At 45.0% G+C, this 20892-nt stretch overlaps 1 protein-coding gene across 4 annotated transcripts in view; it reads right to left on the bottom strand.

Annotated features, from left to right (window-relative positions):
* WDR86 (WD repeat domain 86) overlaps positions 1 to 20892 on the bottom strand; it is a 49096-nt gene that overhangs the window by 25399 nt on the left and 2805 nt on the right. For 3 of the 4 annotated variants that reach the window (XM_048837546.2, XM_048837543.2, XM_048837544.2), the window contains exons 2-4: positions 20380 to 20709; positions 8587 to 8728; positions 5445 to 5868 (exon numbers count right to left, since the gene is read on the bottom strand). In XM_048837546.2, the coding sequence (XP_048693503.1) occupies positions 5445 to 5868; positions 8587 to 8728; positions 20380 to 20542 (729 nt within the window). In that variant the 5' untranslated portion in view covers positions 20543 to 20709. Of the gene's footprint in view, positions 1 to 5444; positions 5869 to 8586; positions 8729 to 15383; positions 18335 to 20379; positions 20710 to 20892 lie in introns of those variants that run through there. The other variant, XM_048837545.2, reaches the window with a different exon arrangement.

Here is a 20892-nt window from a genome sequence, read left to right as displayed (position 1 = left end):
CAGCTAGGGTTTTTGATTTCAAAGGGGCTGACTTTCAAAAATTAAGGAAATTAGTTAGGGAAGTGGATTGGACTGAAGAATTTATGGATCTAAAGGTAGAGGAGGCCTGGGATTATTTTAAATCAAAGCTGCAGAAGCTATCGGAAGTCTGCATCCCAAGAAAGGGGGGAAAATTCATAGGCAGGAGTTGTAGACCAAGCTGGATGAGCAAGCATCTCAGAGAGGTGATTAAGAAAAAGCAAAAAGCATATAGGGAGTGGAAGAAGGGAGGGATCAGCAAGGAAAGCTACCTTATTGAGGTCAGAACATGTAGGGATAAAGTGAGACAGGCTAAAAGTCAAGTAGAGTTGGACCTTGCAAAGGGAATTAAAACCAATAGTAAAAGGTTCTATAGTCATATAAATAAGAAGAAAACAAAGAAAGAAGAAGTGGGACTGCTAAACACTGAGGATGGAGTGGAGGTCAAGGATAATCTAGGCATGGCCCAATATCTAAATAAATACTTTGCCTCAGTCTTTAATAAGACTAAAGAGGATCTTAGGGATAATGGTAGCATGACAAATGGGAATGAGGATATGGAGGTAGACATTACCATATTTGAGGTAGAAGCGAAACTCAAACAGCTTAATGGGATTAAATCGGGGGGCCCAGATAATCTTCATCCAAGAATATTAAAGGAATTGGCACAAGAAATTGCAAGCCCATTAGCAAGAATTTTTAATGAATCTGTAAACTCAGGGGTTGTACCGTATGATTGGAGAATTGCTAACATAGTTCCTATTTTTAAGAAAGGGGAAAAAAAGTGATCTGGGTAATTATAGGCCTGTTAGTTTGACATCTGTAGTATGCAAGGTCTTGGAAAAAATTTTGAAGGAGAAGGTAGTTAAGGACATTGAAGTCAATGGTAAACAGGACAAAATACAACATGGTTTTACAAAAGGTAGATCGTGCCAAATCAACCTGATCTCCTTCTTTGAGAAAGTAACAGATTTTTTAGACAAAGGAAACGCAGTAGATCTAATTTACCTAGATTTTAGTAAGGCGTTTGATACCATGCCACATGGGGAATTAATAGTTAAATTGGATAAGATGGGGATCAATAGGAAAATTGAAAGGTGGATAAGGAATTGGTTAAACGGGAGACTACAACGGGTCCTACTGAAAGGTGAATTGTCAGGCTGGAGAGAGGTTACCAATGGACTTCTTCAAGGATCGGTTTTGGGATCAATCTTATTTAATCTTTTTATTACTGACCTTGGCACAAAAAGTGGGAGTGTGCTAATAAAGTCTGCGGATGATACAAAGCTGGGAGGTATTGCCAATTTAGAGAAGGACAGGGATACCCTACAGGAGGATCTGGATGACCTTGTAAACTGGAGTAATAGGATGAAATTGAATAGTGAGAAGTGTAAGGTCATGCATTGAGGGATTAATAACAAGAATTTTAGTTATAAGCTGGGGACGCATCAATTAGAAGTAACGGAGGAGGAAAAGGACCTTGGAGTATTGGTTGATCATAGGATGACTATGAGCCGCCAATGTGATATGGCCGTGAAAAAAGCTAATGCGGTCTTGGGATTTCCCAAGGCAAGGTATTTCCAGTAGGGATAAGGAGGTTTTAGTACCGTTATACAAGGCACTGGTGAGACCTCACCTGGAATACTGTGTGCAGTTCTGGTCTCCCATGTTTAAGAAGGATGAATTCAAACTGGAACAGGTACAGAGAAGGGCTACTAGGATGATCCGAGGAATGGAAAACTTGTCTTATGAAAGGAGACTCAGGGAGCTTGGCTTGTTTAGCCTAACTAAAAGAAGGTTGAGGGGAGATATGATTGCTCTCTATAAATATATCAGAGGGATAAATACCAGAGAGGGAGAGGAATTATTTAAGCTCAGTACCAATGTGAACACAAGAACAAATGGATATAAATTGGCCACTAGGAAATTTAGACTAGAAATTAGACGAAGGTTTCTAACCATCAGAGGAGTGAAGTTTTGGAATAGCCTTCCAAGGGAAGCAGTGGGGGCAAAAGATCTATCTGGCTTTAAGATTAAACTCGATAAGTTTATGGAGGAGATGGTATGATGGGATAACATGGTTTTGGTAATTAAATATTCATGGTAAATAGGCCCAATGGCCTGTGATGGGCTATTAGATGGAGTGAGATCCGAGTTACCCAGGAAAGAATTTTCTGTAGTATCTGGCTGATGAATCTTGCCCATATGCTCAGGGTTTAGCTGATCGCCATATTTGGGGTCGGGAAGGAATTTTCCTCCAGGGCAGATTGGAAGAGGCCCTGGAGGTTTTTCGCCTTCCTCTGTAGCATGGGCACGGGTCACTTGCTGGAGGATTCTCTGCTCCTTGAAGTCTTTAAACTACGATTTGAGGACTTCAATAGCACAGATATAGGTGTGAGGGTTTTTTTTGTAGGAGTGGTGGGTGAAATTCTGTGGCCTGAGTTGTGCAGGAGGTCAGACTAGATGATCATAATGGTCCCTTCTGACCTAAATATCTATGAATCTATGAGGAGTATAAAAATACTACTCGAGCATGCAGGGGTGTAATCAGGAAGGCCAAAGCACAATTGGAGTTGCAGCTAGCAAGAGATGTGAAGAGTAACAAGAAAGATTTCTACAGGCATGTTAGCAACAAGAACATGGTCAGGGAAAGCATGGGACTCTTACTGAATGGGGGAGGCAACCTAGTGACAGATGATGTGGAAAAAGCTGACATACTCAATGCTTTTTTTGCCTCCGTCTTCACTGACAAAGTCAGCTCCCAGACTGCTGCACTGGGCAGCATATTATGGGGAGGAGGTGAGGAGCACACAATGGTGAAAGAACTATTTAAAAAAGGTGGACATGAACAAGTCCATGAGACTGGATCTAATGCATTCGAAGGTGCTGAGGGAGTTGGCTGATGTGATTGCAGAGCCATTGGCCATTATCTTTGAAAACTTGTGGCAATCAGGGGAGGTCCTGAACGATTGGACAAAAGGCAAATATAGTGCCCATCTTTAAAAAAGGAAAGAAAGAGAATCCAGGGAACTACAGACTGGTCAGCCTCATCTCAGTTCCTGGAAAGATCATGGAGCAGGTCCTCAAGGAATCCATTTTGAAGCACTTGGAGGAGAGGAAGGTGACGAGGAACAGTCAACATGGATTCACCAAGGGCACGTCATGCCTGAATAACCTGACTGCCTTCTATGATGAGATAACTGGATCTGTGGATATGGGGAAAGCAGTGGACATGATATACCCTGACTTTAGCAAATCTTTTGATACAGTCTCCCACAGTATTCTTGCCAGCCAGTTAAAAAAGTATGGATTGGATGAATGGACTATAAGGTGGATAGAAAGCTGGCTAGATCGTCGGGCTCAATGGGTAGCGATCAACAGCTCAAACTCTAGTTGGCAGCTGGTATCAAGCAGAGTGCCCCAGGGGTAAATCCTGGGGCCAGTTTTGTTCAGCATCTTCATTAATGATCTGGATGATGGGATGGATTGCATCCTCAGCAAGTTCGCGGATGACACTAAGATGGGGGGCAAGGTAGATATGCTGGAGGGTAGGGATAGGGTCCAAAGTAACCTAGACAAATTGGAGGATTAGGCCAAAAGAAATCTGATGAGGTTCAACATGGACAAGTGCAGAATCCCATGCACCGCTACAGGCTGGGGACAGACTGGCTAAGCCGCAGTTCTGCAGAAAAGGACCTGGAGATTACAGCGGACAAGAAGGTGGATATGAGTCAATAGTGTGCCCTTGTTGCCAAGAAGGCTACCGGCATATTGGGCTGCATTAGTAGGAGCATTGCCATCAGATAGAGGGAAGTGATTTCTCCCCTCTTTTCGGCACTGGTGAGGCCACATCTGGAGTATTGTGTCCAGCTTTGGGCCTCCCACTACAGAAGGGATGTGGACAAATTGGAGAGTCCAGCGGAAGGCAACAAAAATAATTAGGGGGCTGGGGCACGTGACTTACGAGGAAAGGCTGAGGGAACTGGGGTTATTTAGTCTGCAGAAGAGAAGAGTGAGTGGGGGATTTGATAGCAGCCTTCAACTACCTGAAGGGAGGTTACAAAGAGAATGGAGCTAGGCTGTTCTTAGTGGTGGCAGATAACAGAACAAGAAGAAATGGTCTCAAGTTGCAGTGGAGGAGGTCTAGGTTGGATATTAGGAAAAACTATTTCACTAGGAGGGTGGTGAAGCACTGGAATGGGTTATCTAGGGAGATGGTGGAATCTCCATCCTTAGAGATTTTTACGGCCCAGTTTGACAAAGCCCTGGCTGGAATGATTTAGTTGGGGTTGGTTCTGCTTTGAGCAGGGGGTTGGACTAGATGACCTCCTGAGGTCTCTTCCAACCCTAATCTTCTATGATTCTAACTCATATGAATTCCAAGCTCATAGAGGATCTAGGTAACAGATCTAGGAAAATTAGATCTGCCTTTCCTTTAGCCATACAGAAGCTTAGGAAAGACAGAACAGCTTCTGTGGAAGAGGAGTTGTTTCAAGGTTACAAAATGCCATTATTTCCATTACTATTTATATTTTAACGCCTGGCCAGGGACAGACCCATCTCCCCAAATTAAAATTATGCTCTCACCCCATTTGCTAAACAAAAATATTACATTAAGAGTTAAAAATAGATTTGATAAAAAGCTCCTTATTACCTTTCATAGAAACAAAAGACTGGAGGGGACCTCCCGGGTCATCAAATCCAGTTGCCTGCTACTGGAGACAATCGTGTCATATAACCCCATTCATATTTTTATCAAGCTCTATTGTTAGATTAAGTTGATTGCCACCGTTACTCCTATTGAAGGCTGCTCCAGAACCTCACTCCTCTGATGTTTAGAAATCTTCTAATTTCTAGCCTAAATTTATTCATGGCTAGTTTATACCCATTTGTTCTTGTGCTAACTTTGTCCTTTAGCTTAAACAGCTCTTCATCCTCCCTGGTATTTATCCCCTGAGGTATTTAGAAACCAATCATATCCTCTCTCGGCCTTCATTTTTCAGAGCTAAACAAGCAAAGCTTTTTTAGTCTCCTCTCATAAGATAGGTTCCCCATTCCCTTGATCATCCAACTAGCCCTTCTCTGCAGCTGTTCCAGCTGGAATTCCTGCCTCGCTTCTACCTGGCTTTTTATCCCAAACACCAGTTTCTGGCTACTTTGTGGTCTGAGACTAAAGCTTGTGCTTCTTAGTCACACTTACTGGAACATTTTGTTTCATAGCTTGTCAGTACTGAAGCTTTTTAGCCACGGACGAGGCAACAACTGGACAGGTTTCCTGCATGTTATTGCTGTACGCTGTCTCAGAGGAACCTCTTCTGAGTATAAGGTGGCAGCTCAGTCCCCTTGGCCTATTCAGTTCTTGGCCAAGAATGGTACGATGTGGATAACCACCTCCAGGTGGCAGTATGAAACATACTGGTTCTTACCTCTAGACAGATAACCGATCCTTGATGCTCTTTGAACACTTTTAACTGCTCGCCGGTTACAATATTCCATGTTCGGATGGTATAATCTGTGCTGCCAGAAAATAGCTCCCTGTTTGGAGCATCGAGTATAAGGCATAAAACAGCCCCAGTGTGCCCTAGCAGGGTCTGGTAGCAACGCCCACTCGACACCCACCAGACCTTAACAGTGCAGTCTGTGCTTCCTGTCACCAGGAAGTCTCGGCTCAGTTTCTCCTGCTCCTCCTCTGACTCATCATGAACATCCCTGGAGGAGTAGTGAGCCAGAGTCAGAACACAGTTCCGATGGCCCCGGAATTCCTGGATTTGCTTCTCCTTATCCACACTCCAGCACCGAGCTGTCCTGTCATAGGAGCCGCTAAACAGATAGTCTTTGGCAACCAGGATCCTGTTAAAAATAAAGAACTAGTATACACATTGTTGCTTTGTGCTTTAACTGCCGCCCCCTCACCCCCGGTGACTGCATAAAGGGTACTGTACCAAGACTGCAATGAAGCACAAGAAGCAACTGTCCTTCAAATAACTGTTCAACCATCAGATATATTAAATATATCAATGTGAGCGCCTCATTGCCACACGCAAGGACATGGCACAGTCCTGCAGAGACTTACCCAGTTACAAGTGAAAACAAACACATTACAAGGCAGAAGACTACTCCATTCAGGGTTCATCCAGGTTTTGGCCTTTGGTATTTGATTCTCTGCTGCTTAACATTTCCATTCCAGTTTAGGACACCATGTTGCTAGCAAGCAACTCTAATTCCCCACTGAACCTGCAAGACGTATCTAGATTTCTGATACACAGACAATGGAAGATTCCCAGGACCATAAGACTTGCCAAACCAGATCAGAGGTCCATCTAATCTGCTATCCTATCTTCAACAGTGACTAACACCAATGTTTCAGAGGAAGATACAAAAATCCCATAGTGGACAATTATATATGAAATAATTTGCCCATAGAAGAAATTTCTTCCTAATTCCAGCTAATTAGGGGTTATTTATACCCTGAAGAATGAGAGTTTAATCCTCTTACAATTTTTTATCCTCATTTAATTGCTGATCTTTTCATTAACTATATGAATTACATGTAAAAAACAGGATAAAAAGAATGTTAAAGTTACAAATATAAGCATTCGGAAGTTAGGAAATCCCAGTATTAAGGTTGCATGTGGAACCTTAATTTGGCCCTTCTGCATATACATAATCACATGTTATCCTTCCCTTCCCTCTCCTCTACCCCCCCCCCACCCAAAAGCCAAAACAAGCCAAAACAAAACCTGCTTCAGCATTCTGAAGTCAGGTAACTTATTTAGGTACCTAAAATAGACTAATTTTGGGCACCCTTTAAAAAATAACCTTGACTAGCAGCGCTACCATGTGTTATTCATTAGTTATCAGTTGCTTTTATAAACTTATTTAGCAGCTCATTTTTCATTATGGCTATTTAGTTGTCCAAAAGCCAAAGAAAATAGCCAACAATAACAGCAATTAAACTAATCGAAAATTTAGTTTCCAAGAACTTGGAACCACAGATGATGGTTCCTAAGACCAATTATCACACAACTGTCAGACAAACAGGCAGGTTAAAAACAACTTTTAAAAAAATACCTAGTCAAGGATCTCACAAAAAGAGGATGATCATCATTATCCCAGTTTTACAGATAGAGGCTACGGCTACATGAGAGAGCCGTGCATTACAGCGGCGCAGCTGTAAGCTCTCTAATGTAGCTGCTCTACGTTAATGGGAGAGAGCTCTCTCAACAGCTTCACTACTTCAGCCCTGGCGAGCAGCTGCTCCCTATGCTGGCAGGAGAAGCTCTGCCATCGACATAGTGCTGTCCACACCAGCGCTTATGTTGGTGTAATTTACATCACTCAGGGGGGTGGTTTATTCACACCCTGAGCAACATAAATTATGCTGACAAAAGCTGTAGTGTAGACATAGCCAGAGAAACTGAAGAACAGAGGGGTTAAGTGACTTCCTTAAACTCTCAAAGGGAGTCAGTGACAGATGTAGGATCAGACACCCAGTCCAGCACTCAGTCCACTGGACAACAGAAGATCTGATCAAAGAGCAGCATGCAGCCCATGAAGTTCTACCCTGCAGTCCATAGCACCTTCACCTTAATGAGGAAAAGAAGGTTGTCCACTTAGATCAAGAAGCCAAATGTCCAAATTACAGACAGGGCAGGGTGGGTTAGGGTTAGGAATACTTCTAACCACCTTCTTTTCCGTAAGTTAGACATGGCCCTTTGGCACCTGTCAGGCTGCAAAGGCAGCCATCTAAAATGGGCAATGTTTTGGTGTCCCTTTAATTCAAGATGTCATGAAAACTGGCTGACCCAGTATTTGAGCTGTCTCCTCCAACTGTTTACATATTCTGTTACATGCGTGTATTTGTTTTTTCCTTTCAAAACAAATGCTTCAATTGCTCTATTCCTAAATAAGTAAATATTTTCCAGCAATCAGGAGAAACCCTAGGATAACAAGCTAGGGAATATGCAAGTTCAGTAAGAGGTCACAGTGTAATTTTAAACTTAGTTTTAACAATAAGGAATAAATCATTCAAACAGGACCATGTCCTTTTTGCTAACAAGAATGGCTGACACGCTGCTTTTAAAATCTATTTATTACAGGTATCTGCTTTCAACTGAGCAATTTCTCCTAGAATTCCATTCCCAGTGGCAGATTCACCATACTGTGAGCCTTTTGCTGTTCTTCCATCTCCAGTCTATAGCTGTGTCAGCACCGTTGCTAGGATAACTAATTATTACCGCAAAGAACATGAGTAGCAGAGAGTCAAAGATTTACACAACCCATTTAGTTGTATAATGGAGATTACCAGATAAATTGTCTTTCTACCAGGATACAAGGTGGGTGAGATATTATTTTTTGTTGGACCAACATCAGTTGGAGAGAGAGACAAGCTTTTGAGCTACACAGAGCTCGTCCTCAGGTCCCACAAAAAATATTACCTCATCCCCTTGTCTCTCTAACATCCTGTGACCCACAGGGCTACAACAGCACTGCATACAATTTATCTCGTGTCCAGTTACAGAAGCACAATGGAATGATCCTCTTAAATGAAAAATCTGTAGTACCAACCTGTTGACAATTGATGTGTGCCCTCGGTAAATGGCCAGACACTGGCCTGTCATCACATCCCACTTTCTAATTGTGTGATCTGCACTACATGTGAATGCAACCTCATTTTCTAAGTGGCAAAAGGTGATGTAGCTTTCATGTCCTAGGAACAATGAGGGAGATAAAAAATATTCAATATGTTTCAAACAGAACAGGTCGGGCAAGCTGTGACATGCTTTCTTTAGTTTAATTTAAAAAAAAAAACTAGTTTGAAATTGGCCTGATCCAAAACCCCAGACCCTAATACTTTTGCGGCTGCAGTTTAAAAATCCACAACTGAGTTCATCACAAGCAGGAGCTCATGGAAAACATGGCACTTTTAATTTTAAAAGCATGAACTCCATCTTTGATTTACTGCTTCACTGGTATAAAGAATAAATTAAACAGAGGCATAGGTGCTGGAACTAGGGGTGCTGGGAGTGCTGCCGCACCCCAGGGCTTGGAGTAGTAACAACACAAATACATGGTTTCCGCATTCCCCCACTATAAAAATTGTTCAAGGACCACTGAACAGAGGTATGGTGGACCATTTCAATGATTACTGTCAACCAATTTAAGGCCCATCACTGAGCTTCTTGTTGTTTTAAAGGGTATTACAGAAACAATGAGCCAAATTCATCCTTGGTGTAACTCAACTGAAATCAACTGAGTTCAAATGAGCAATGAATTTGGTTCACTATATAAATACAAGTCTTTTCTCTTCTCTTTTTTAATTTGGTGAAAAAAGTGTATTTCAACATTACCCTCTGGTTTTTTAGACAAACAGCAGCACTGGGCTAGTGCAGGAAATTCTGAAATTCAAAAGACTAATTGGAAAGTTTCATTACCCAATCTAATTTAATAAGGTCCAATGTGAGTGAAATGCAAGCAACTAAAAGAACATGAGTGATGAAAAATAAATCAGCTGTATTCCCCCCCCATTATTTCTAATAACAAGTAGAAATATTAAATATGCTTTCAATGGCAACAGTATCTCTTTAAGCAAATATAATAGAGAGAAAGAATAAAGGCATTGTCATTACTATTTATACAGTGATCAGAGCGTAGTAGGCTTTATAGTCAGATTAAAAACAGACATGGTCCCTGCCCTAAAGAGTTTACACTCAAGCAAAAGTATGGGAATAGAGGCAAGGAGGAGTAGGGTTACAACATTTAGGTTGAGTTGTTATTTGATTGTACCATTAAGTGTATTTTACTGGGCCTCTGTGAGTTCAAGATTCAATTCCCACCAGCTCTGCCATAGCCTTCCAATTTGGCCTTGTCACAAGATCTCTCTGGGCCTTGGTTCCCCATCTGTAAAACAGGGGTATAATACTTTCTCTCCTTCCCCCCACCCACCGCTTCATTTTGTCTGTTTAGATTGCTTACTCTTGGGGTAACATCTCTTACTATGCGGCTGTACAGTGCCTAGCACAATGGAACCCCAGTCTCAGCAGGAGCCACTAGGTGCTATGATTATTATTCCAGTAGCTTTGGGGTTTGTTTGGAGGGGTGGGGGAAAGAGGTAGAACGTGACAAGCAGAAGAGGATGGAGGGAAAGAGGAAGGAACAAAGATATAGGGAAAGGAGTGGTAGAGTACGGAGAGTTATGCAGAAGAGGGAAATGGGAAAGGGTAGAGGTAAGGATCATCAGGAGGAAAGCAGATGGTAAAATGAGGCAAGCAGTCATAGTTAACTGACAGCATTAAAAATATGTGACTTAAAACAAGTGACTAAAGATAGTCAATTAGATATCAGGGGGTAGCTGTGTGAGTCTGTATCCCCAAAACCAACCAGGAGTCCAGTGGCACCTTAAAGACTAACAGATTTATTTGGGCATAAACTTTCATGGGTAAAAACCCCACTTCTTCAGATGCATGGAGTGAAAATTACAGATGAAGGCATTATATACTGACACATGAAGAGAAGGGAGTTACCTCACAAGTGGAGAACCAGTGTTGACAGGACCAATTCAATCAGGGTGGATGTAGTCCACTCCCAATAACAGATGAGGAGGTGTCAATTCCAGGAGAGGCAAAGCTGCTTTTGTAATGAGCCAGCCACTCCCATCTCTATTCAAACCCAAATTAATGGTGTTAAATTTGCAAATGAATTTTAGTTCTGCTGTTTCTCTTTGTAGTCTGTTTCTGAAGTTTTTTTGTTCAAGTATAGCTACTTTTAAATCTGTTAGCTACTTTTAAAGATTTAAAAGTAACAGATTTAAAAGTAGCTATATAAGCTCCTAGTCAAATACTTATCTAGAAGAGGGACACACGCAATATACTGTCAGACTAACTGTAGACCATGCTGTGCACAGGAATTTGTTTATTGTTAATCTGACAGCATATTGCACATCTTGTCAACTAGAGCATAAATTTTTGCAATGAAACGAATATGTGGCTGACTTCCAGAAAGTCAGAGTCTTTCCAGATGGTATCACAAGTAAAGGTAAACTGAAATGCATTTTAAGTAAATAAAAGATGGCTCTGGGGATTAGTAATGTGATATAGCACTCTTCTAGCTGCTGGCTGAGTTCCAACCTAGGTCACGTGACCAAAAGTTGTTACCATCAACAGCCAATGAAAAGTGAGCTTGATGGCCTCAGTCCAATTACCCAGGGACTGTAATGTGCACCGAAAAAAAAACCCACACACACCAAAATTTGGCACCCTTATAAGCAGACTCAACACACTGGTCAAGAATCAGGCCATCTGATCTATACTATGAACCCTTGTACCTATGCTGAGGTTTTGTGAAAATCTTCCACCAGTGCTAGCAAATTTGGGAGTGTGAGTGTAGACATTCACCAGCATCTTGAGCACCATGCTACATAATTCTGCTCTGAGCAGCTCTAGACCAGTGGTTTTAAAACTTCGGGTCACGACCCAGTACTGGGTCATGGAATGCAAGGCACTGGGTCACCTTCCTCAGCACCCAGGTACCATGGCACCTGGCCAGTAAAAACTAGTGGTTCCTGGCAATGGGAGCTAGGGCAGGCAGGGGGTGGTGCCTGTGGGTGAGAGCTGCTTGCGTGCCTCCGCCTAGGAGGCAGACCTGCTGCTGGCTGCTTCTGTGGCGCAGCGTGGTCTGTGGTGCCAGGACAGGCGGGAAGCCTGCCTCTGCACCCCGGCTGTGCTGCTGACCGGGAGCTGCCGGAGGTAAGCCTGTGCCCCAACCCTGCACCCCGATCCCCTGCCCCAGCTCGGAGCCCCCCCAAACCCGAAGCCCCCTCCTGCACCCCAAATGCCTCATCCAAGGCCCCACCCCAAAGCCTGCACCCCCAGCCCAGAGCCCTGACCCCCCTCCCACACCCCAACCCTCTGCCCCAGCCCAGAGCCCCCTCCCACACCCTGAATCCCTCATTCCTGGACCTATGCCAGAGCCCTCACCCCAACCCTCTGCCCCAGCCCTGAGCCCCGTCCCACACCCCAAAGCCCTCATCCACAGCCCCTTTGGGTCATGGGCATCAACAATTTTCTTCAACTGGGTCACCAGAAAAAAAGTTTGAAAACCACTGATCTAGACAACCTGGTGGCTGAATCACTTCACCACTATCTACATTAGTTACTCTTGGAGGAATTATGCACCACTGCACACATGCAAAGTTCAAGTCCCCTGCAGATCTTTTCCCCCCTGCAGAAAATAGATTCTGCAGGGGAAGTGCTGCAATTACAACTTTCACCCACCAGGGGCTACTGTTGTGCCAGAAGAGGGCAGTTGGCTCATGGGCAGGAGAGGCTGCTTTCCTCACAGTGCCCTGCCTATGGGGACAGGTGAGGAGGCACAGTATATGTGAAGCACTTAGAGGAGAGGAAAGTGATCAGGAACAGTCAGCATGGATTCACCAAGGGCAAGTCATGCCTGACTAATCTAATTGCCTTCTATAAGATAACTGGCTCCGTGGATGAGGGGAAAGCCGTGGACGTGTTGTTCCTAGACTTTACCAAAGCTTTTGACACTGTCTCCCACAGTATTCTTGCCAGCAAGTTAAAGACGTATGGGCTGGATGAATGGACTATAAGGTGGATAGAAAGTTGGCTAGATTGTCGGGCTCAACGGGTAGTGATCAATGGCTCCATGTCTAGTTGGCAGCCGGTATCAAGTGGAGTGCCCCAAGGGTCGGTCCTGGGGCTGGTTTTGTTCAGTATCTTCATTAATGATCTGGAGGATGGTGTGGATTGCACCCTCAGCAAGTTTGCAGATGACACTAAACTGGGAAGAGAGGTAGATACACTGGAGGGTAGAGATAGGATACAGAGGGACCTAGACAAATTGGAGGATGGGGCCAAAAGAAATCTGATGAGGTTCAACAAGGACAAGTGCAGAGTCTTGCACTTAGGATGGAAGAATCCAATGCACCGCTACAGACTAGGGACCGAATGGCTTGGCAGCAGTTCTGCAGAGAAGGACCTAGGAGTTACAGTGGATGAGAAGCTGGATATGAGTCAACAGTGTGCCCTTGTTGCCAAGAAGGCCAATGGCATTTTGGGGTGTATAAGCAGGGGCATTGCCAGCAGATCGAGGGACGTGATCGTTCCCCTCTATTCGACATTGGTGAGGCCTCATCTGGAGTACTGTGTCCAGTTTTGGGCCCCACGCTACAAGAAGGATGTGGAAAAATTGGAAAGAGTCCAGCGGAGGGCAACAAAAATGATTAGGGGACTGGAACACATGACTTATGAGGAGAGGCTGAGGGAACTGGGGATGTTTAGTCTACGGAAGAGAAGAATGAGGGGGGATTTGATAGCTGCCTTCAACTACCTGAAAGGGGGTTCCAAAGAGGATGGCTCTAGACTGTTCTCAGTGGTAGCAGATGACAGAACAAGGAGTAATGGTCTCAAGTTGCAGTGGGGGAGGTTTAGGTTGGATATTAGGAAAAACTTTTTCACTAGGAGGGCAGTTAAACACTGGAATGCGTTACCTAGGGAGGTGGTGGAATCTCCTTCCTTAGAAGTTTTTAAGGTCAGGCTTGACAAAGCCCTGGCTGGGATGATTTAATTGGGGATCGGTCCTGCTTTGAGCATGGGGTTGGACTAGATGACCTCCTGAGGTCCCTTCCAACCCTGATATTCTATGATTCTATGTGGGGGATGGACAGAGTAGGGCACATGGGGCTTCTGGGGGGTCATGTAGATTGGGGTTCACAAGGGGTAGTGGGGGGACAGACTGGGGCAGGAACACAGGAGCTAGTGGGTGACAGCATTAAGCCAGGGAGTGGGAGTGCAGGGCCACATGGCAACAGTGGAGGACTGGTGGCTGAGTGGAGGTGCAGGAACACATGGGGACAGAGGCAGATGTGCCTGACTGAATAGGAGAGGCTCAGGGTCAGCCAGGGACTCCATGGGGGAGGCTCCCCAACTCCCTAACAACTCCTCCCAAAAACAACTATTCCACACTTCTCCCACTCCAACCCACACCCAACAACCCTCCACGTTCACTCCTAAGCTGTTTCCCAGCAATTACTTCCCTCTCCCTCAGCTCCTCTCTTACCCCTGACTCCCACAAGCTTTTGCACTGTTTCTGAGAGGTGCAGGAAATAAACAGAGCCCTGCAAATCCACGGGTATCTGTTTTATATCCATGGACCATTTTTGCAGATAGCCACTCGGATGCAGATACAAATTTTGTATCCGCGCAGGGCTCTGACGGTAAGAGTCAGGCAGGCAGCTGTGAGAAACCTTGGCTCGGACTCTCCACCTGCCCTGGGCAGGGCGCCTGGGGTACAGGGACACAGACTGGGGCTGCTCAGGCCCCACGCAGGGCAGGTGGAAGGTCTGCTGCGACTCCCCACAGCTGGCTCTTAGCATGGCCAGGCTCCGGCTCAAAGGGCCAGTCCCCCACTGGCTGGAACTGGGTCAGGGAGAGCCATGCTGGCAGCTGTGGGAAGCCGAGGAAGACCCTCCACCTGCTGTGGGTGGGGGACCCGAGCAGCCCCCGACCCGTTTCCCTGACCCCCCAGATCACCTGCCCAGGGAAGGTGGAGGGACCCAGGCTCCCCACAACTGCAGCTTCCCAACCCAGCTCCGGCCAGTGGGGGACAGGCAGCTGTGGGGAGCTGCAGCGGACCCTCTCATTGGCCATGACTCCGCGGCTCCTCACAGCTGCCCGGGTGGCTTGTATCATGGCTAGGCTGTGGCTCCAAGGCCCTACCCCCCGGCCAGAGCCGGGTCGGGAGAGCCGAGTGGGCAGCTGTGGGGAGCTGGCATGAAGTCATGGACCTCCACCTGCCCTGGGTGGGGGGCCCGAGCAGCTCCACAGGTCACCATGCAGCAGTGACCAGTAGCACTGGAACAGGGGACCAGGAGGGGCCTCGCCCATCCACTCTTCACAGGGGCGGACCCCTCCTCCTTCCCTTCTTCTTCTCCCACCAAGGTCCCACCCACCCTTCCCCACAGCCAGGCCAGTTGGAGCCCAGCTGGGGAGCTGTGGGGAGCTGCAGCAGACCCTCCACCTGCCTGTGGTGCAGGGGAGGGACTGACAGCAGCCCCCAGCCATGTCCCTGCCCCCCAGGCTCCCTGCCCAGCCAAGGGCAGGTGAAGGGTCCATGACAGCTCCCCACAGCTGCCCACGTGGCTCTCCATGACCCGGCTCCGGTGGGGGGTGGGGGGTGCCTCAGAGCCTCAGCCAGGCCACAGTAAGTAGAGCCATGCAAATCCGTTGATATCTGTGGATATCCACAGACAACTTTTGTGGATCACAGATCAGATGCAGATGCAGATGCAGATACACAGATACAGATCCAAGCAGGGCTCTCAAAATATGTTTCTTTATTGTAGTTTAAATGAATTATTACTCAAAGTTCTGTATTAATATGCCTATTAAGGAATCTATTTGATAAAAATATTTCCTGAATCTTTTTTGTTGTCTATATTGTTACAAAAAGAAAAGGAGTACTTGTGGCACCTTAGAGACTAACAAATTTATTTCAGCATAAGCTTTCGTGAGCTACAGCTCACTTCATCAGATGCATTCAGTGGAAAATACAGTGGGGAGATTTATATACATAGAGAACATGAAACAATGGGTGTTACCATACACACCGTAACAAGAGTGATCACTTAAGGTGAGTTATTACCAGCAGGAGAGCAGGGGGGTTGGGGGGAAACTTTTGTAGTGATAATCAAGGTGGGCCATTTCCAGATGTTGACAAGAACATCTTAGGAACAGTGGGGGGGAGTGGGATAAACATGGGGAAATAGTTTTACTTTGTGTAATGACACATCCACTCCCAGTCTCTATTCAAGCCTAAGTTAATTGTATCCAGTTTGCAAATTAATTCCAATTCAGCAGTCTCTCATTGGAGTCTGTTTTTGAAGTTCTTTTGCTGAAGTATTGCCACTTTTAGTTCTGTAATCGAGTGACCAGAGAAATTGAAGTGTTCTCCAACTGGTTTTTGAATGTTATAATTCTTGACATCTGATTTGTGTCCATTTATTCTTTTATGTAGAGACTGTCCAGTTTGACCAATGTACATGGCAGAGGGGCATTGCTGGCACATGATGGCATATATCACATTGGTAGATGTGCAGGTGAACGAGCCTCTGATAGTGTGGCTGATGTGATTAGGCCCTATGATGGTGTCCCCTGAATAGATATGTGGACACAGTTGGCAATGGGCTTTGTTGCAAGGATAGGTTCCTGGGTTAGTGGTTCTGTTGTGTGGTGTGTGGTTGCTGGTGAGTATTTGCCTCAGGTTGGGGGGCTGTCTGTAAGCAAGGACTGGCCTGTCTCCCAAGATCTGTGAGAGTGATGGGTCGTCCTTCAGGATAGGTTGTAGATCCTTGATGATGCATTGGAGAGGTTTTAGTTGGAGGCTGAAGGTGATGGCTAGTGGCGTTCTGTTATTTTCTTTGTTCGGCCTGTCCTGTAGTAGGTGACTTCTGGGTAATCTTCTGGCTCTGTCAGTCTGTTTCTTCACTTCAGCAGGTGGGTATTGTAGTTGTAAGAATGCTTGATAGAGAGCTTGTAGGTGTTTGTCTTTGTCTGAGGGGTTGGAGCAAATGCAGTTGTATCATAGAGCTTGGCTGTAGACAATGGATCGTGTGATGTGGTCTGGATGAAAGCTGGAAGGCATGTAGGTAGCAATAGCGGTCAGTAGGTTTCCAGTATAGGGTGGTGTTTATGTGACCATCACTTATTACCACCGTAGTGTCCAGGAAGTGGATCTCTTGTGTGGGCTGGTCCAGGCTGAGGTTGATGGTGGGATGGAAATTGCTGAAATCATGGTGGAATTCCTCAAGGGCTTCTTTACCATGGGTCCAGATGATGAAGATGTTATCAATGTAGCGCAAGTAGAGTAGGGGCATTTGGGGACGAGAGCTGTGGAAGCCTTGTTCTAAGTCAGCCATAAAAATGTTGGCATACTGTGGGGCCATGCGGGTACCCATAGCAGTGCCACTGATTTGAAGGTATACATTGTCCCCAAATGTGAAATAGTTATGGGTGAGGACAAAGTCACAAAGTTCAGCCACCAGTTTAGCCGTGACATTATCGGGGATACTGTTCTTGACGTCTTGTAGTCCATCTTTGTGTGGAATGTTGTTGTCGAGGGCTTCTACATCCATAGTGGCCAGGATGGTGTTTTCAGGAAGATCACCAATGGATTGTAGTTTTCTCAGGAAGTCAGTGGTGTCTCGAAGATAACTGGGAGTGCTGGGAGTGTAGGGCCTGAGGAGGGAGTCTACATAGCCAAACAATCCTGCTGTCAGGGTGCCAATGCCTGAGATGATGGGGCACCCAGGATTTCCAGGTTTATGGATCTTGGGTAGCAGATCCCCAGGTCGGGATTCCAGGGATGTGTCTGTGCGGATTTGTTCTTGTGCTTTTTCAGGGAGTTTCTTGAGCAGATGGTGTAGTTTCTTTTGGTAACCCTCAGTGGGATCAGAGGGCAATGGCTTGTAGAAAGTGGTGTTGGAGAGCTGCCTAGCAGCCTCTTGTTTATATTCCGACCTATTCATGATGATGACAGCACCTCCTGTGTCAGCCTTTTTGATTATGATGTCAGAGTTGTTTCTGAGGCTGTGGATGGCATTGTGTTCTGCACGGCTGAGGTTATGGGGCAAGTGATGCTGCTTTTCCACAATTTCAGCCCGTACACGTCGGCGGAAGCACTCTATGTAGAAGTCCAGTCTGTTGTTTCGACCTTCAGGAGGGGTCCACCCGGAATCCTTCTTTTTGTAGTCTTGGTAGGAAGCTCTCTGGGGTTAGTATGTTGTTTAGAGGTGTGTTGGAAATATTCCTTGAGTCAGAGGCATCGAAAATAGGATTCTAGGTCACCACAGAACTGTATCATGTTCGTGGGGGTGGAGGGACAGAAGGAGAGGCCCCGAGATAGGACAGATTCTTCTGCTGGGCTAAGAGTATAGTTGGATAGATTAACAATATTGCTGGGTCGGTTAAGGGAACCACTCCTGTGGCCCCTTGTGGCATGTAGTAGTTTAGATAGTTTAGTGTCCTTTTTCTTTTGTAGAGAAGCAAAGTGTGTGTTGTAAATGGCTTGTCTAGTTTTTGTAAAGTCCAGCCACGAGGAAGTTTGTGCGGAAGGTGGTTTTTTTATAAGAGTATCCAGTTTTGACAGCTCATTCTTAATCTTTCCCTGTTTGCTGTAGAGGATGTTGATCAGGTGGTTCCACAGTTTCTTTGAGAGAGTGTGGCACAAGCTGTCAGCACAGTCTGTGGTATGTAGATTGTAATGGATTTTTTACCTTCAGTCCTTTTGGTATGATGTCCATCTGTTTGCATTTGGAAAGGAAGATGATGTCTGTCTGTATCTGTATGAGTTTTTTCATGAAGTTGATAGATTTCCACTCCATACGGCTAAATTCAGTGCCTTGCATAATGACAGGTTTCAGAGTAGCAGCCGTGTTAGTCTGTATTCGCAAAAAGAAAAGGAGTACTTGTGGCACCTTAGAGACTAACAAATTTATTTGAGCATAAGCTCGTGAGCTACAGCTCACTTCATCGGATGCATTCAGTGGAAAATACAGTGGGGAGATTTATATACACAGAGAACATGAAACAATGGGTGTACATTGGCCAAACTGGACAGTCTCTACGTAAAAGAATAAATGGACACAAATCAGACGTCAAGAATTATAACATTCAAAAACCAGTTGGAGAACACTTCAATTTCTCTGGTCACTCGATTACAGACCTAAAAGTGGCAATACTTCAACAAAAAAACTTCAGAAACAGACTCCAATGAGAGACTGCTGAATTGGAATTAATTTGCAAACTGGATACAATTAACTTAGGCTTGAATAGAGACTGGGAGTGGATGGGTCATTACACAAAGTAAAACTATTTCCCCTTGTTTATCCCCACCCCACCCCACCGTTCCTCAGACGTTCTTGTCAACTGCTGGAAATGGCCCACCTTGATTATCACTACAAAAGGCTCCCCACCCCCACCCCGCTCTCCTGCTGGTAATAGCTCTCCTTAAGTGATCACTCTTGTTACAGTGTGTATGGTAACACCCATTGTTTCATTGTCTCTGTGTATATATATCTCCCCACTGTATTTTCCACTGAATGCATCCGATGAATTGAGCTGTTGCTCACGAGAGCTTATGCTGAAATAAATTGGTTAGTCTCTAAGGTGCCACAAGTACTCCTTTTCTTTTTGCGAATACAGACTAACATGGCTGCTACTCTGAAACCTATATTGTTACAGATATACTTATTGACAGGTATTTTAAAATAAATTAACAAAATAATTGAAACTGGAGTGTTTATATTGTGTTATTTTGACTAATAATATAATAATATATGCTGAATTTTGAAATATTTTGAGCAGAATTTTTAATGTTTGGGCGCAGAATTCCCCCAGGAGTAAATAGTGCTTTGACCATCATGTACTAGAGTAACAGTGAATAATTCACAAAAACCTCATTGTAGATGAGGCTTCACTGATGGGTTACGGTTGCGGCACCTTGGTTATGTTGTGGGTGAAGCTTGCAGTGGTGTTTGTTCTGTTGGCAGAGGGCTGTCAATATGGTGACTTTCACAACACCAAATTTATATGATTTTTTTCATTAAATATGATAAACTGTTTCATGTAGATTTGAAACTAGCCAACATACTTAAGAGAGATTATGCGTGGGTAGAGCCCCAAACCCTAGCAGTAAGTAGGCCTGGTTGTGAATACACCCAAACCTTCTTGAGTGGATTGAAAAAGAATTATAATCCTAAAGGGGTATGCAGGAAGTTATCTAAAATTCACAATCCCCTCCTGCAGGGTTTCTGCATTCTTTAATCGTTTTGAGGTTAGTCTAGGGATTGTGTACGAAGATGTAAATCTCATTAAACAGGCAAAAACAATTTCAGAAGAAAAAGCCTAGCAGTTTGCATTAGACACATGGAAATGTTTTGTTCTACTGAAGAAAATCCCATTGTTCACTGAGGCCTGTTTCTCAACTGTAAGGTCAAGAAGTTCTGAATAAAAAAAAAGTCTCCTGGAAAAAGTGAAGATTTTAAAAGAAAAAAACAGTTACACTTGGGTGAGCTGCTGAGGACTGCAGTGAGGAAGCAGAAGTTAAATTGCTGGGTTCTACTCCAGAGGCCAAGGGATTCCTCTGTGCGGTAACATTTGTAACTTGCTTTGGGATGAAAGAGCTTCTAGTTAATATTACTCTTACTGATTCTTAAGCACGATATTTGGCCACTCAACCTGCTCCAGAGACTGGAGAAGATGGAACATGCTGTGTCAGGTTTGTCCCATACCTTAGAATAAACTGTACTTGAACTCAGAACCTAGATAAAAGGGACACATACTGTACCTTGGAAGTGGCCATGGCACTGGCTATCTGCAGTGCTCCAGAGACGTGCAGTGCCATCTTCACTGCCTGTCAGCAGGTGCTGCCCGTCTGGGCTCAGACTGAGCCAGTTGATGCCTCCTCGGTGATCAGAACAGACCTTCAGTGCCGAGCCACTGCTCCCCATCCTGCTGGCCTCAGCACAGGCCCCAGCAAAGGCAGAGGACCCAGACAGGGGTTGACTCACTGATTCCACACCACTTTAGAAAGGTAGTATGAGCCTGCAGCGGGCTCCCAGAGACCAACTTCAGCCATTACTATGGCCCTGAGAAACCAGCAGGCTAGCCTAGTCCCCTGCAAAAATGCACAAGGTCACAGAACAGGACACACATCCCTCCTTAGCATGGATAGTTACCCTTTTCCCCTCCCCTGGTCAGGACATATTAAACTAACTGATCCTTGACCCTTCATGAGTAAACATGGGAAATGCAGCAATTCTCACTGCTATAGGCATGGGGCTGAATCTATGTTGCCACC

The sequence above is a fragment of the Caretta caretta genome, chromosome 2, assembly GCF_965140235.1.
Source record: "Caretta caretta isolate rCarCar2 chromosome 2, rCarCar1.hap1, whole genome shotgun sequence".
Classification (NCBI taxonomy): Eukaryota; Metazoa; Chordata; order Testudines; family Cheloniidae; genus Caretta; species Caretta caretta.
Note: the sequence above shows the minus strand (reverse complement) of the source record. Positions and strands in the feature narration are given on the sequence as shown.